The 12,920-nt window shown below is 47.9% G+C and overlaps 1 protein-coding gene across 1 annotated transcript; it reads right to left on the reverse strand.

The window, feature by feature from the left end:
- Positions 1-9,638: 9,638 nt before the first annotated feature.
- Positions 9,639-12,368, reverse strand: SKIDA1 (SKI/DACH domain containing 1). The gene has a single exon (XM_069458914.1). The coding sequence runs from the start codon at positions 12,366-12,368 to the stop codon at positions 9,639-9,641; it is 2,730 nt and encodes a 909-aa protein (XP_069315015.1).
- Positions 12,369-12,920: the final 552 nt, after the last annotated feature.

Here is a 12,920-nt window from a genome sequence, read left to right on the forward strand (position 1 = left end):
AGAAAGGACAAGATTTTAGAAACCCTGTTAACTCTCTAAGTCTACAAAATAAGTTATATTTCTCTTCCATTTAAGTTCTACAAAATAAGTTGTTTTCCTCCTATTTAATAGTAATCTTAAATTACAAACATAGACTAAATTGTATAAGATAGTATGAAATGTTGACATGTTAAGGAAAGCAGATGTTTCAGAGGTAGTTTCTCTGACGAAGATGGCAGAAGTGTATAACTAATTTCCCTAATTTATTTTTAAATTTATAGTACATAAAAATGAAAAAGGATAAAAACACAAGGATTAAAATATTTTTTATTATTTTCTTAAAGTCATATGAGCAGCAAAACAATTGAACAATTCAGTGCTAACCAAGGTCTTCCCCTTAAAAATCTTCCTTATTTAGGGGGGAAAAAAGTACTCGACTGTTCTTAAAATCAGATAAGAAACATTCTGGTAGTAGTGATGTATACCCTTTTAATTCTCAATCATATATGTTTAAGGTTTAAAAAGTCTTTATTATTAACAGAAAAAATAAAAATCAGCTTTCTGAAGACCAATTTGCCATATGATGTATAACACTTGGAACAAAATTAAAAGCATCTCTTTACATTTGCATCTGGCAATGTACTCCATGTTAGAACCATAGCCATGTGTTTATGGAGTGGAGCTCTCCTGGTCTTGAGATACATGCTGTTTTTTATAGCCTAACCAGAATAGCTCAGCACATGCAGAACAAGAGGCTGGAAAGCCCTGGCCCCTCACCCAGCAAGGAAGCTCAAGAGCACTGAGTTGCAGCTCCCAGACTGCCTCTCTCAGCATTGGTTTAAGTCCGGATCTTACCCTCTCTCCACCACTGGAGAAAATATTACTGAATATTGGTACTTCCCCATGTAGCCTTCACCTGGGTCCAAGGGTTGGGTAGAGAGAAGGGAAGAACGGGAAAGGCTGAGAAAGTGAGGAAGAGAAAAAAAGAAGATAGGGAAAAGGGAAGAAAGGTAAATAAACCTGTTCATGGCAATTCCCACTATATAGCATGCTGGTTTTATTTTGAATGCATATAATAACTAAGCATCTGAAAGCTCAACCATCCACTGGTCTGCATATTTGGACCCAATGCCTAGGAAGAAAACTAATCTCGGAAATTTGCACCACTGACAATCACAGTATTCATTTGAAGGGAGGAAAAAAGAGAAACAGAGAGAGAGAGAAAGAGAGATGAGAGAGTGACTATCAAATGTACCTTTATTCCTTAGCGATCCAAGAATCTAGGCCCTTTCAGAGACTGAAACCCCTGCCTACTGACCAAGTTGTAGCCTTAAGATCTCTCATATATATGTGTCATATATAACTTTCACAGGAGAGGGGGAGGGCTGCTGCCTTAGCTTAGTGCACTGGGTTTCCTTTCTACTGCTCATCACTTATCACAAGTATTGTGTTTTTCCTGGAGCTAACTTAAGCTGATCTTAAAAAGGGCAAGCACTAACAATGGAAATTATATTTCAACCTCCTGGTGCCCTACATGTGATTTTCCAATAGCCCGGTCTCCAGGAAAATTCTGAGTTTGTTTGTTTGTTTGTGTGTTTTTGTTTTGTTTTGGTTTTTGGTGGCTTGGAGAGGAGGGCAAGCAGCCACTCAGATGCTTCCCCTTCTGTTCCCCTCCCTTCCTTCCGTGCATGTGGGCTGGAGAGGGCCTTTGCAGACCTATAAGCAGTTGCTCTCTGCAAGACTGGCCATAGTTCAGGGTCTAAGTCTACTCCCTACTAAGCCTTTTCCATCCAGAAAGAGTCAAACACAAACATATTGATGGCACTGATCAGATGAATAACTGGATCTTACTGATTCCAGCTACAATCTAGGCTGGATGCTACTCTCTCTCCACTTTTTTCTGTCTTGTTCCAGTCTCTAACCTGCAGGAAGATCCAGGCAGCAGGAGCTAAGGAATTGGGGATACCCTAGCATCCTAGGTACTTGGGTTGTTTCCCCTATATTCTTTTCAGATTACACAGACACACATCTGCAGGCAGCAGGCTCTCCTAATTCTCTTTCAGAACAGCCCCCACCCCACACCTCTTTGGCCTTAAACGTCCCTTGCAACAAGGGGACAACCACTGCCCTTCCCCCCAGTTAGGCACCAGTCACCCTGCAGCCATGGCCAGCCACAAAAGAATAGAGAGCTCGCTGTGCTGCAATCCAAGCAGCTCAGCTCTGGGCGGAGAAGTCCTGGGAGCCAAGTAGTGGCACGGGAGAGGCTGCCTCCTGACTAGTAAAGCATTTATTGAGTTGGGCAAACGTTTTCAGGGCACTCAGTGTGGCACTACGAGGTGCTCCTGCTAGGTCCCAGGAAAATAAAGTGGAATGGCAATCAGTAATGCAAATGTGAGAGAAGACCCGCACGGAAGCCATTGATAAGGGTTTAACACCACACGTTTTGGGGTCGTGTTTTTCCAAGCAAACCAAGAATGATCTTTAGGGAAAGCCAAATACACAGGATGAAAATATCCTGTTTTGAGAGGCAGGAACAGTAGAAGCACAGCTGAGAAGGCGTTCATCAGTCAGGAAAGGGGCTGGGCAGCCCAAGGCTTGAATTTGGTGAATTCATGCAATTTGGAGCATTTCGACTTAGTATTGATCCCTAAACTCAATTTTGAAAACAGCCTCCATCGCAGAAAGTGTGGGTTGTGTTATCCCAGTATTTGCACGCATCGATTGGGCTAAAATAAAATGCATCATACTCTCCGCAAAGAAGGAAGAGGCAGGGACAGTCACAAGAGGAATAGCAGAAAGTGCATAGTTAATATGGGTTGTACGCGAATCCGCGAAACAAGTGCTTTAAACCCAGGGGAATTTCACGTAATAGCTAATTTGGTGAGAGCGAGAGTGCGCAGAGGGCCATCTTGGAAGGGAAGGAAGATAGCTGAATATAGGTTTTTCCGACTGGAATTAACATTTCCATGTGATTTGCATTAGCTAATGTCCAAACCCTCACATACCGCCCACCTAACCCAGGTTTTCTTCCGCCAGTGAAGGCTCAAGAAGGAATTCTCTTCTCCCCAGCTGCTCTGCCAGAGCTCAGAGGCGGCTGCTGCTTTTCCCCCTACCCACGGGGTCCTAAGACCCGGGAAAGGCCGCGGGGCCGAGCCAGGGAGGCGCTCTCCGCGCCCTCGCCCGGCCTGCGGGACCCCACCGGGTCCTCTCCTCAAAGTTAATCCAGGGAACCCAGCGCTGCCTGGCTTTGCCCATACCCTTCCCGGGTCTCAACTGGCTGGAAAGGCAAGTGGAGGAGATGGGAAAAGGAGATAGGAATATCTTATCTTAGACTAAAGAAGAAATTCTTTTCCTTGTTAAACAAACAAAACCAAAAACCCTTCTTCTTTCTCCTGTCTTCTGAGTCCATTTCAGGTTTCTAATGGAGAGCGACATAGTGTGTGTGTGTGTGTGTGTGTGTGTGCACGAGAGAGGGAGAGAAAGAGGGAAAGAAAGGGGGGTGGAGGAGAGAGAGAAGAGAGGAGAAAGGAGAGAGAGAGAGGGAGAGGGGGAGAGAGAAAGATGGCTTTAAACAAAAGGCAAGAGGCCCAGGCAGGGGCCTGGAGCTCTCCCCGAAGCCTGCTCCGCCTGCAGCCCCTCCAGTCCCCCGGCCCGCCAGGCACTTTCGGGGGTTCCGCGGGCCTGGCCGGACCGGCCTGAGCCCGCGCTCCCAGCCCCTGGAGACAAAGCCCCGGATCCAACCCCACCGCAGCGCGGCTCGAGCCGGCGCCCGGGGCCTGCGGTCGAGGCGCGACCCCCTGCGGCCTGTGACCAGAGAGGGGAGCCCGGGCCCGCTCCGCCTTCCCGCGGCCCTCTCCGCCGGGGTCGCCCAGGCGCGCCCGGTTCCCCCCGCGCACTCAACCAGCTGCTCTTGGGGGCCCGCGAGTTCAAAACACGCCTTCTCATTAATTAAACCCTGGAAGGCCTGGCTACTTTCCTCCCAGGCCGGGCGGCATCGCCAGAGGGTCCTCGCGGCGTCCGGGCCGGCGTCGCTTCCGCGCGGGGCCCAGAGGCCGAGCGGCCATTTACTGCCCTCTGATTGCGCCGAGGACCAGGTTAGCTCATAAAGCCTTTCACACTCAACAATGGGGATTTTCTCAACAATTAACAAGAAACAACATAATAAAGCCATTTACAAAGACCTTGCTATTTACTATAAATTAGGCACTCTTTAAGAGACCAGTGCGTAATTTCACACACTTTACAACTGGGGCTGCATTTTAAACACCCGGGAAAACAAGCTTGTTGCACTTTCCTGTGACCTGGCTGCGGCGCACCTCTGTTTCCCCTCTTCCCCAGTAGCAGCTTTGTTTGCCTTGCTGCACTCCAACCTCCCAACCGAGGGTGGTTTTCCAGGTCACTGTCTCACGTTTCCCGTTTCCAGGCCATCATTCCACTTGCAGCTGCACTGAGAGGTTCCAAGGGACGGGGAGCACGGCGCCAAAGCAAGCAAGCCGTGCGCCATCACGTCCTGCCACTTTGGGAGTCCCCCTGGCCCTGCCTGTGTCCCCGCGCCCTCCCCACAGCCCTGGCCTCTGGTCTTGGGCCCCTTCCCGGGGGTGGGGGCGATCGCGGCTTCACTGGCCTAGTTGCGAAGCCCCATCCCGTTGCCACTCGAGTCCCGCACGCGCGTTTTGGAGGCCTCGGCCGGCCCTCCGCCCAGTGCAAAGAGCTGGACCCCATTTGCCTGGGGAGGAGAGGTGAGGCCTGGGCGAGAAGGTGAGAAACGGCGAGGCGGCGTGTGCGTGTGCCAGGGTGGGCGATGACTTCGGGACGCACAAAAGGAGCGCCCAGTGCCGGGAGGCGTTCCAGTCCCCGAGGGCCGCCCCCGAGATGGGGCCGAGGCGGGCCGCGCGCCCTGCCGCCCTCTGCTCCCCGCAGGCCAGGCTGCCGGGCCGGGCCGTGAGGCCGCGCCAGAGGAGCCGGGGTGCGGGGTCCCTCCGCCCGGGGGAGCGAGACCGTCACCCATTCAGAGCAGAGCAAGATCTGAGCGGGAAAACAAAAGTCACAAAGAAATTTGTTTGCCACCATGCAAAATGGCGGCACTTAGACATCCTTCTGGTGGTGGTGGTGGACCTGGCCAGAGAGCCCCGAACTGCCCCGGGCCAGCGCGGTCCCCAGAGCTCGGTGGCCGGGGGCAAGCGAGGGGGAAGGGGACCCCGAAACTCCCTCGGCCCCCAGGCCAGCCCTTCGCCCGCAATCCTGCGCCCGTTCAGCCGGGCCCGGCCATCCCTCCCAGTCCGCCAGGCCCGAAGCCCGCGCCAGCAGCCCCCGGCCACTGACCCCTGTTTACAAACACAGCCCGGGGGCGGGGTGGGGCCGGCCGGAGCGCGGGCTGGCGGGGCGGGGGCTGGCCGCGCGCTCTGGAGGACGCCACCAGCAGAGAGGAGCGAGGAGTTGGTGCGAGAGAGCGGGCCCGGCAGCTGGAAGGGACTGAACGCCTTGTTTTTGAAACTGTCAATTCCCTCAACGCCTATTGTGAGGGCTTCATGCAAAACATCTCAGGCCTTTTAAAGTAGGAGCTTGTGAGGCCGCCACAGTTTGAAAAGGAGCGAGAGAGGAGCGGGGGCCTAGGGCATGGGCAAAGAATGATAACTGGGCCCCCCTTCCTTTTTTTTTTTCTTTTTTTAGCAAAAGAGGGCCTGCCAAACAGGTAAAATGCAGCCCTCCCCCACCTTCTAGATCTGCCCTAAAGATCTGCCCTATGTCCCCACCCCCCAGGCTGGTTTGCAAAATGCCCTTTGGCCTAGGGAGCAAACCAAAACCAAAGCTAGCATTAAAAATAGTTCTTCCTTCTAGGGAAGGGGGAAATCCTAGGGATGACTGGGATGACCGGATAGACTCTCCAAGGTGGATGCCCTGTTCCTCCTTGCCAATTTCCTGAGGTTAGTTGATGGGGAGCCTCCCCCCCCCCCCAGTTTGGCTCTGCGAACTCTCTCTTTTCACATCCTTCTCAGCAGGAAGTTATTTTCAAGGTGAAGCAAAACTCACCACATTTTCTTTCTTTTGTAGATGCTAATACTTTATTTTTTAAAAATTATTTTTTTTTTTTTACCATGAAGGATTTTTGTTTTCTTTGAAAGAAAGAATGCTTTTGAGGAATTAGTTTCTACCTCTCTTCCTGCATGCAAACAAAACTATCACTCTCATATCAGCAGAAACTCCCAATTCTTGATGATTAGAACTTTGAGGAATTTCTAGTCCATTGAAAGTCACCCAGACACGGATAAGATAAAAATCCACACACCAGCCCATCTAGTTTGTGTTATTGCTGTTTAGTAGTGGCTCCTTGTTGTTGATTTTCAAATAAACAACCATTATTGAGATTACTGCACTGTAATCAAATAAGCCAGTAGAAAAGAACACCCACTTTAAAAAGTAAATAGTTGAGAAAGAGCAAGCTGCATTTTCTATAAAGGCAGATAACCTGACTGTGGAAGACAGAGTACACACATCTCTTAAAAAAATAATTAGATCTTCATTTCACTGTCTTATCAGGAAATAACTTTTATAGGAGACCAGAAATAAGTTTGTTTTCCCAAAAAGTTAGAGAAAGAGCCTTTTCCTGTATTTTTCTCATGTCTGTGAATGTTGAGCTTTAAATACAGCAATCAGTGACCCTGGAGCCATATAGTGCTGCTTTTTTTTTTTTTTTTTTTTTTAATTCTATTCCCTGAAAACATTTAAATGTAAAAATGCAATCTATCAATGGAGGTAACTTTTGTTTTTCTCTCAATAAGGCTTAATTTTTTGAACAAACGGGACATTTATAGCAGCTTTAAGAATCTAGATATTGTCATTAATCATAAAACCACCAAAATAAAATAAGCTGTACTGAGAATAATTCCCACAGCAGAATGGGAAAACCACTAAGGAACTACCAGAAATTGAAAGAATACCTTGTATTTGCAAGTCACTGCATACTATTTGGTACACTTTCCTGACAGAAGCCCCAACTCAGGTTTTGCTGTGGTTGGCTTGTAGTAGTACTGTGGGGTGAAATTTGTGTTGACTATTTAATTTCTTTCCTTTTGATAGTATCACTCTGGAATGCCTCGGCCTCCATGCTGCTCATTCTCCAGCTCCTATAAACTGAAACTATTGATTCTCTGAGGGCTGCAGACCAAGTGTCAAAGCTGGAGGCCATTATTTTATGTCAGAAATTCCATAGGGTATACTTGTTTTAAATTGTGCTTATTCCATCTTATGGTCCTCCCACACCCAAGATCTGTAGACTTCAAATATATTCTCAATTTATATTTTAGGAACAATGAGTCCATAGCCAACAAGAAAAGTATTAGTGTAAATGTAGTAGTCACTGTACTTTGAACTTTCTTAACTTAGCAGTAATTAGAGGGTAGAAACTACAGACTTTCAGTGTGTGTGTCACACTTTTCACAGACTGATTTTTCAGGACAACTTACTGCACCTAAATTCTGTATTGTCTTCCAAAGAGGAAAGAACTCAGACTATGAAGCCAATTGTACACACTTTAACTGTAACATTGATTGGCCTTTGGAATTATATACAAACAAGAATTCAAGGATAACACCCCCAAAATTTTTGCTCTGACCATATCTACCATTCCAATAAAAAAGAGAACCTACATCTGGCAACATTCAAGAAGGAAAGGAAGGGAGGCAGTTCAAAGCATCTGTTTACTCCATCCAAATGTATTTGGATGCAGGTATTTTCAGCCTCTGTCTTTTACAATGAGAGGAAAACCACAGAGCATATTCAGCAATTAGGGGCTGAGACCATCCAGATCTATCAGAAACATTTATAGACAAAAGGAAAATTTCAAAGGGAGTAGGAATTAAAAGGTTAAAAAAAAAAAAAAGACTGAATTTCCATGAGAAATAGTGACTTAAATTCACACAGTAAACATTTCATTGGTGTTTTGTTTTGCTTTGTGATTTATGATCTATAGATGCAACTTCTGAGATTTAGGATAGCAAGGACCTGAGATATATAATTTGTCAGACTAAGGGAGGTGGACCAAAAATTATTAGATTCAATGTTCATTAAAATAACAACTGATCTCTGCTTCGTTTTCTTAAATCTGAAACTTCTTGTACTTGATTTGTAACAAGTTTGTAAAGTTTTGTTGTTATTTAGGAAGAAATCCACCAGTGTTTTGCACAGAACCTGACTGGCCTCATCACATAGTATTACAACAAAACACTACACCCAATAAATGCAGTTCTTTCAAGCAAAAACATTACAAGTGAAAATGTCAACAAAACCATTCAATCCTGTTAACCATTCTTCAATCTGGAATAAGTAGAAATGTATGGAACCAGGAATTTTTAACAGTGTTTTTAATTGAAAATAAAGCTAAAGCATGCTTTTCAACAGTGCAAATTTCCATAATTTTGATTTACTGCTTCCATCATCACAACACAGTACACCAGCATGGCCCTTACCAAGGGCTAGACCCTAGCATTTGCATGTTGAACTATTTTGATTTTAAGTGCAAATATAGATAGTCACCTCTGATTGTCACTTGCAGTAGAAACTCTCCTGCTCTATACACAGGATGGTCTGAAAACAGAAGTTTAGAGAGATGCAAAAAAAGTATAAGGTAATAAAATCCAAGTGCCTGAGTTCTGGTACCAAAAAGCCCTGAAATAACTGTTATTTTTCACTGAGGGTATTTTAACTCTGACCCCTCATTTTCTTTTTCTTGGTTGTATTTACTGCTTTGTCACTATGAAGAGTTAGACCATAAAATATCCTGCTATTAAGAGAGATATTTTAATTGTTTTGTGAGTTTGAAGAGTCATGTTCAGACCACAAGATAAGCAGGACAATAATAAGAGTCACCTTCTTTAAAACCTTTGGGTGAGAACACAAAAAGGACTTTTCCAATTGCAAGGAGTGGCTTTAAAAGTAAAATCACACCCTTTACAAAAAAAAAAAAATACAATTCCATATTTATTTTACTCAGTATATATGAGGCAGCTTTTACCAGCATTCAATCAGGACTCACACCCCAATCTTTCTGCTCAAAAAATAAAAATAAAAAAGTTAAGTGCAACTACTCTTGAAAAGGAAACGAGGGGAGTCAAAAGAAAAAGATACCCCACAAACAGGAGCTCCAGAAAATAACATTTTGGGCTCAAGGAAACTTCTTGCTACCTCACTGTGTAACTATGTAACCTAACAAACTTTCACTGAATTAACAGTTACACTTTCAGGTCTGAAATCTAGTGCATAAACTTAATGGCTCATTGTAATATTTATTATTCAACCTTTTGACATTTATTTGTAGCAGTTGAATTGAGGTACCGGGTGCATTATTAGCATTGAAACAGTAAAGTGTTCCAGCTCTACCGTAATAACTGAGTTTTACTTGAGTCTTTAGCCTGAAGTAGTCTGTGGAATGTAAACCAACCCTTCTCCCACCCCGCCCCCACCCTACTCCAAAAAAAAAAAAAAAAAAAAAAAAAACAACAACCCCGCAATGAAAAAAAGTAATCCGATTTCTGTCTTCAAAATGCGATAAACCAGGACTCCAAAGGGGGTGTAACACATTAATGGACTTGTACAAACCATCCTGTGCAGTTTACAACAAAAGGAAGGTAATATGGTTCAAGAAAATATCTTCCAAAACATTTTTATGAATTAAATTTCCTGAATTTGTGACTAGGTGGAAGAGGTATTGCAGAACCGCCCAGCTGCCATTTCCATATAGGATGGGCCTTGTGAGGAGGTTGGAAATCCTTAGTGGTGTTTAAGGAATACGCCGGCCACAAATCCCCATCTTTCCCAATAATAAGTGATGGTGGACAAGGAAAATTTGCCATGAAATTAAATGGCCTTTTCACTGCTGATGCTACATTGCTGGCTACCTTTTTGCGTCTGTTTATAACTGTAAAATCATCCAGTGTTCCTTCATGTGTCTCAGTTTTACCTGTAGGACGAGGGCTTCTAGCTGATTTCAAATTTGGTTTGACTGGAGGTGTCTGAAGGACAGGTCGCTTTCCCAGTACTAGTGTCCGGTAATTTTTTCTCACCCTGGCACCAAATTTATATTCCCCATCCTCAGGTTTTGGAGAACCTAAAGTGCATGAAAGGCCCTGACTCTGAGCCAGTGGATTTAAGGAAGGAGCTGCTTTTTCAGGGCATGCAAAACCTTCCTTGGCTGTGGTCAACAAGGCGTCCTCCTCTTTACTTTCAGTCACACTGTAAAACTCACCCTTTGTATCATTGCACTCGCACTTTAGCTTATTTGTAATAAGGTCAGGTTCATATTCTTCATTAGCACTACTGTCTTCTACTTTGATTTTAATATTGTGCAGAAATGACAACGTCTTATCGCCTGTGTCAGTGCAGGGATTCTCGGCTTTAGTTGCTGGTGCTGCTGCATCCACTTCAGGATCAGTTTGCGAAGAGGGCAAATCCGTAGCAAATTCAGGACAATGAAGGATTTTGGACTCTTTTTCTGGATTTGCTGCAGCTCCTGAAGAATCATTATTTAAGAACCTAGCAGCTATTGTGTTGTTATCTGCACAGTGTGCAGTAGGAGTTGCTTGTAGGCATTTCCTAGCCTCTCGGAGTATTCTTTGTTGTGGAAATGCATTGTTTGTCTTTGGGCTAGGTGAAGAGGCCCCCTCAGCCAGGCAGTTAATTGTCAGGTCAGTTCTCTTTACAGTACTGGAAATTTCAGAGTGTGGGAATGTAATCTCCGATACCCTATCGTTCCTTATCTCAGTGAAACAACTCCCCAGGCTGGCCGGGCAGTACACCGGAGACGCTTTGGGGGCCCAGCTCTGCAGATTCCACTCCTCCGGCGACTCCGCTTTGACACTGCTCTTGAGGTCGGGAAGTCTGCCGGCATCCTCGAAAGCAGCGGGTTTGGTTGCAGCGGCGGCGGAGGCCAGATGGTACAAGAAGTTGGCCTGCGCCTGCACGCTGGGAGGCTTGCAGAAGCTGGTGCGCCTGAAACGGATGCTCTGCACTGACACTTGGCTGGAGCCGGAGCTGGAGTCCGACTCCGTGGACGAGTCCTCCTCCTCCGAGCTGACTTCACTGGAATCCGAGGCCCCGCTGCCCCCCTCCTCCTCTTCCTCCTCCTCTTCCTCCTCCTCCTCCTCTCCCTCCTCCTCCTCTTCCTCCGAGGACACAGAGTTGCTGGAGCTGGACAAACTGGAGCCAAAATCCGAGTCGTTGGCGGCATGGTCCGAGTAGGAGCTGGACTCGGAGTCGCTGCTGCAACTCTCGGGAAAGCTGCCCAGATGGGGCTGCGGCCGGTGGTGGTGAGGGGGGTGGTGACTCGGCGGCGGCTGCTGGGCCCGGTGGTGGTGGTGGTGGTGATGGTGGTGGTGGTGGTGGTGGTGGGGAGGCGGGCAGAAGCCGTTGACCAGATGAAACCTCTCCAGGCAAGTGGCTCCGGCGGCCGCCGCCGCCGCCGCCGCTGCCGCTGCCGCCGCCGCCGCCGCCGCCTTGGCTTTGTAGGACCTGGGCAGCAGCAGCAGGCGGCGGGCGCCGGCGTGGGGCGCGAGCAGGCAGTCCTTGGCGGGCCCGCGCTTGCGCTTGCAGCGGTAGCTTAGGCTCACCGGGCCTCCGGCGCCCGCCGCCGCCTTGGGCTGGGGCCCGGCCGCCGACGCTTGGTAGTAGGCGGCGGCTGCGGCGGCGGCGGCGGCGGCGGCGGCAGCGGCGGCGGCGGCGGCGGCGGCCGGGTGCTTGCTGCACAGCAGGCTCCGAAAATAAGCGGGGTCCGAGTGGAAAGCGACGTAGTTTCCCTGGAGCGGGGCAGTTTCATAGTTTAGAGGGGGTTTGCAAGGCGAGCGCACGATTTCCGGGTAGTGCGAGCCCGGGTATTTGCTAAAAATCTGAGGTAGATGGGCGGCGGGGCGCGCGGCGGTGGCGCCCGGGCGCGGGGACTGCGCGCTGATTGGCAGGGGCCGCGCGGCTCCGCTCAGGCCCCGCCAAAGTTGGTGCTTGTCCTTCCAAAATCCCGGGCGGGGGCTGGCGGCGGCGGCGCGCTCTGGCGGCGGCGCCTTTGTGGCCAGGGCCCGGCCGACCCTCCTGCGCTTGGTCTTGAGGACGCGCTCGGTCTTGCAGGAGGTGTAGAGCGCTTCCACGTCTTCCCGGGAGATGAGCGTGCATTTGGCGGCGTGGAAGGCGATGCTGTTGATTGCCTTGAGTTTCCGCAACTCCTCCAGATCGCAGTGGTGCTTTTTCACTTTCAGATGATCCATGCGCTTGTGCACGGTCGTCCTCGGGATGTTTTTCAGCAGATCCGTGAAGACTTGGGAGAGGGCAAACATTTGCTTTCCTTTAATGATGAGGTAGCCGAGCCTCACGCCATCCACCTCTTCAAAACCTGACTTCAGGTCTCCCATCTCGGGCACTAAATGATCCCCACCATTTGCAGTAAATATATACGTGACGCATACATACACATGTATGTATGTTAATCCTCCGCCAGATGCTGCGTGTGTCTCAAGGCATCCTGCTAATAAAATAACAAAGACTGTTATTCCCGGCGAAGGGAGTGCCAAACTCTAGGCGAAATTATTGGGGGGGTGGGTGGAAAAACCCCATGAAATTACACTGACTTGATTCTTGCTTTTTTTTTGGTTTTCGTTTTTTTAAAAAAGAGGGAAAAAACCATCCGGTTTCTGATCTGCCAGTGTGGTGGTCTGAGTCCCCGATGCAGATCAGTACCTGGGCCCCTCTATTCCTTCCTTCTCCATTGGAGCACTATGATAATGGAATGTGAAGGCAGAAAGAGGAAAGAAATGCAGCTGCTATTCCCGCCGCTGCTTTAGCTACAAATAAAATGACAGAGTGAAGTGAGCTCGTCCGGAGACACCTTCATCAATTAATTCCCCTAAAGCCCACGCTGATTGGACACTCCTGACAGGTGATGCAATAAAAATTGATATTCCACC

Source organism: Eulemur rufifrons, chromosome 25 (genome assembly GCF_041146395.1).
Source record: "Eulemur rufifrons isolate Redbay chromosome 25, OSU_ERuf_1, whole genome shotgun sequence".
NCBI lineage: Eukaryota > Metazoa > Chordata > Mammalia > Primates > Lemuridae > Eulemur > Eulemur rufifrons.

Excerpts from the sequence above, each read along its gene's own strand:
- SKIDA1 (XM_069458914.1), bottom strand. The coding sequence starts at position 12,368 with ATGGGAGACCTGAAGTCAGGTTTTGAAGAGGTGGATGGCGTGAGGCTC.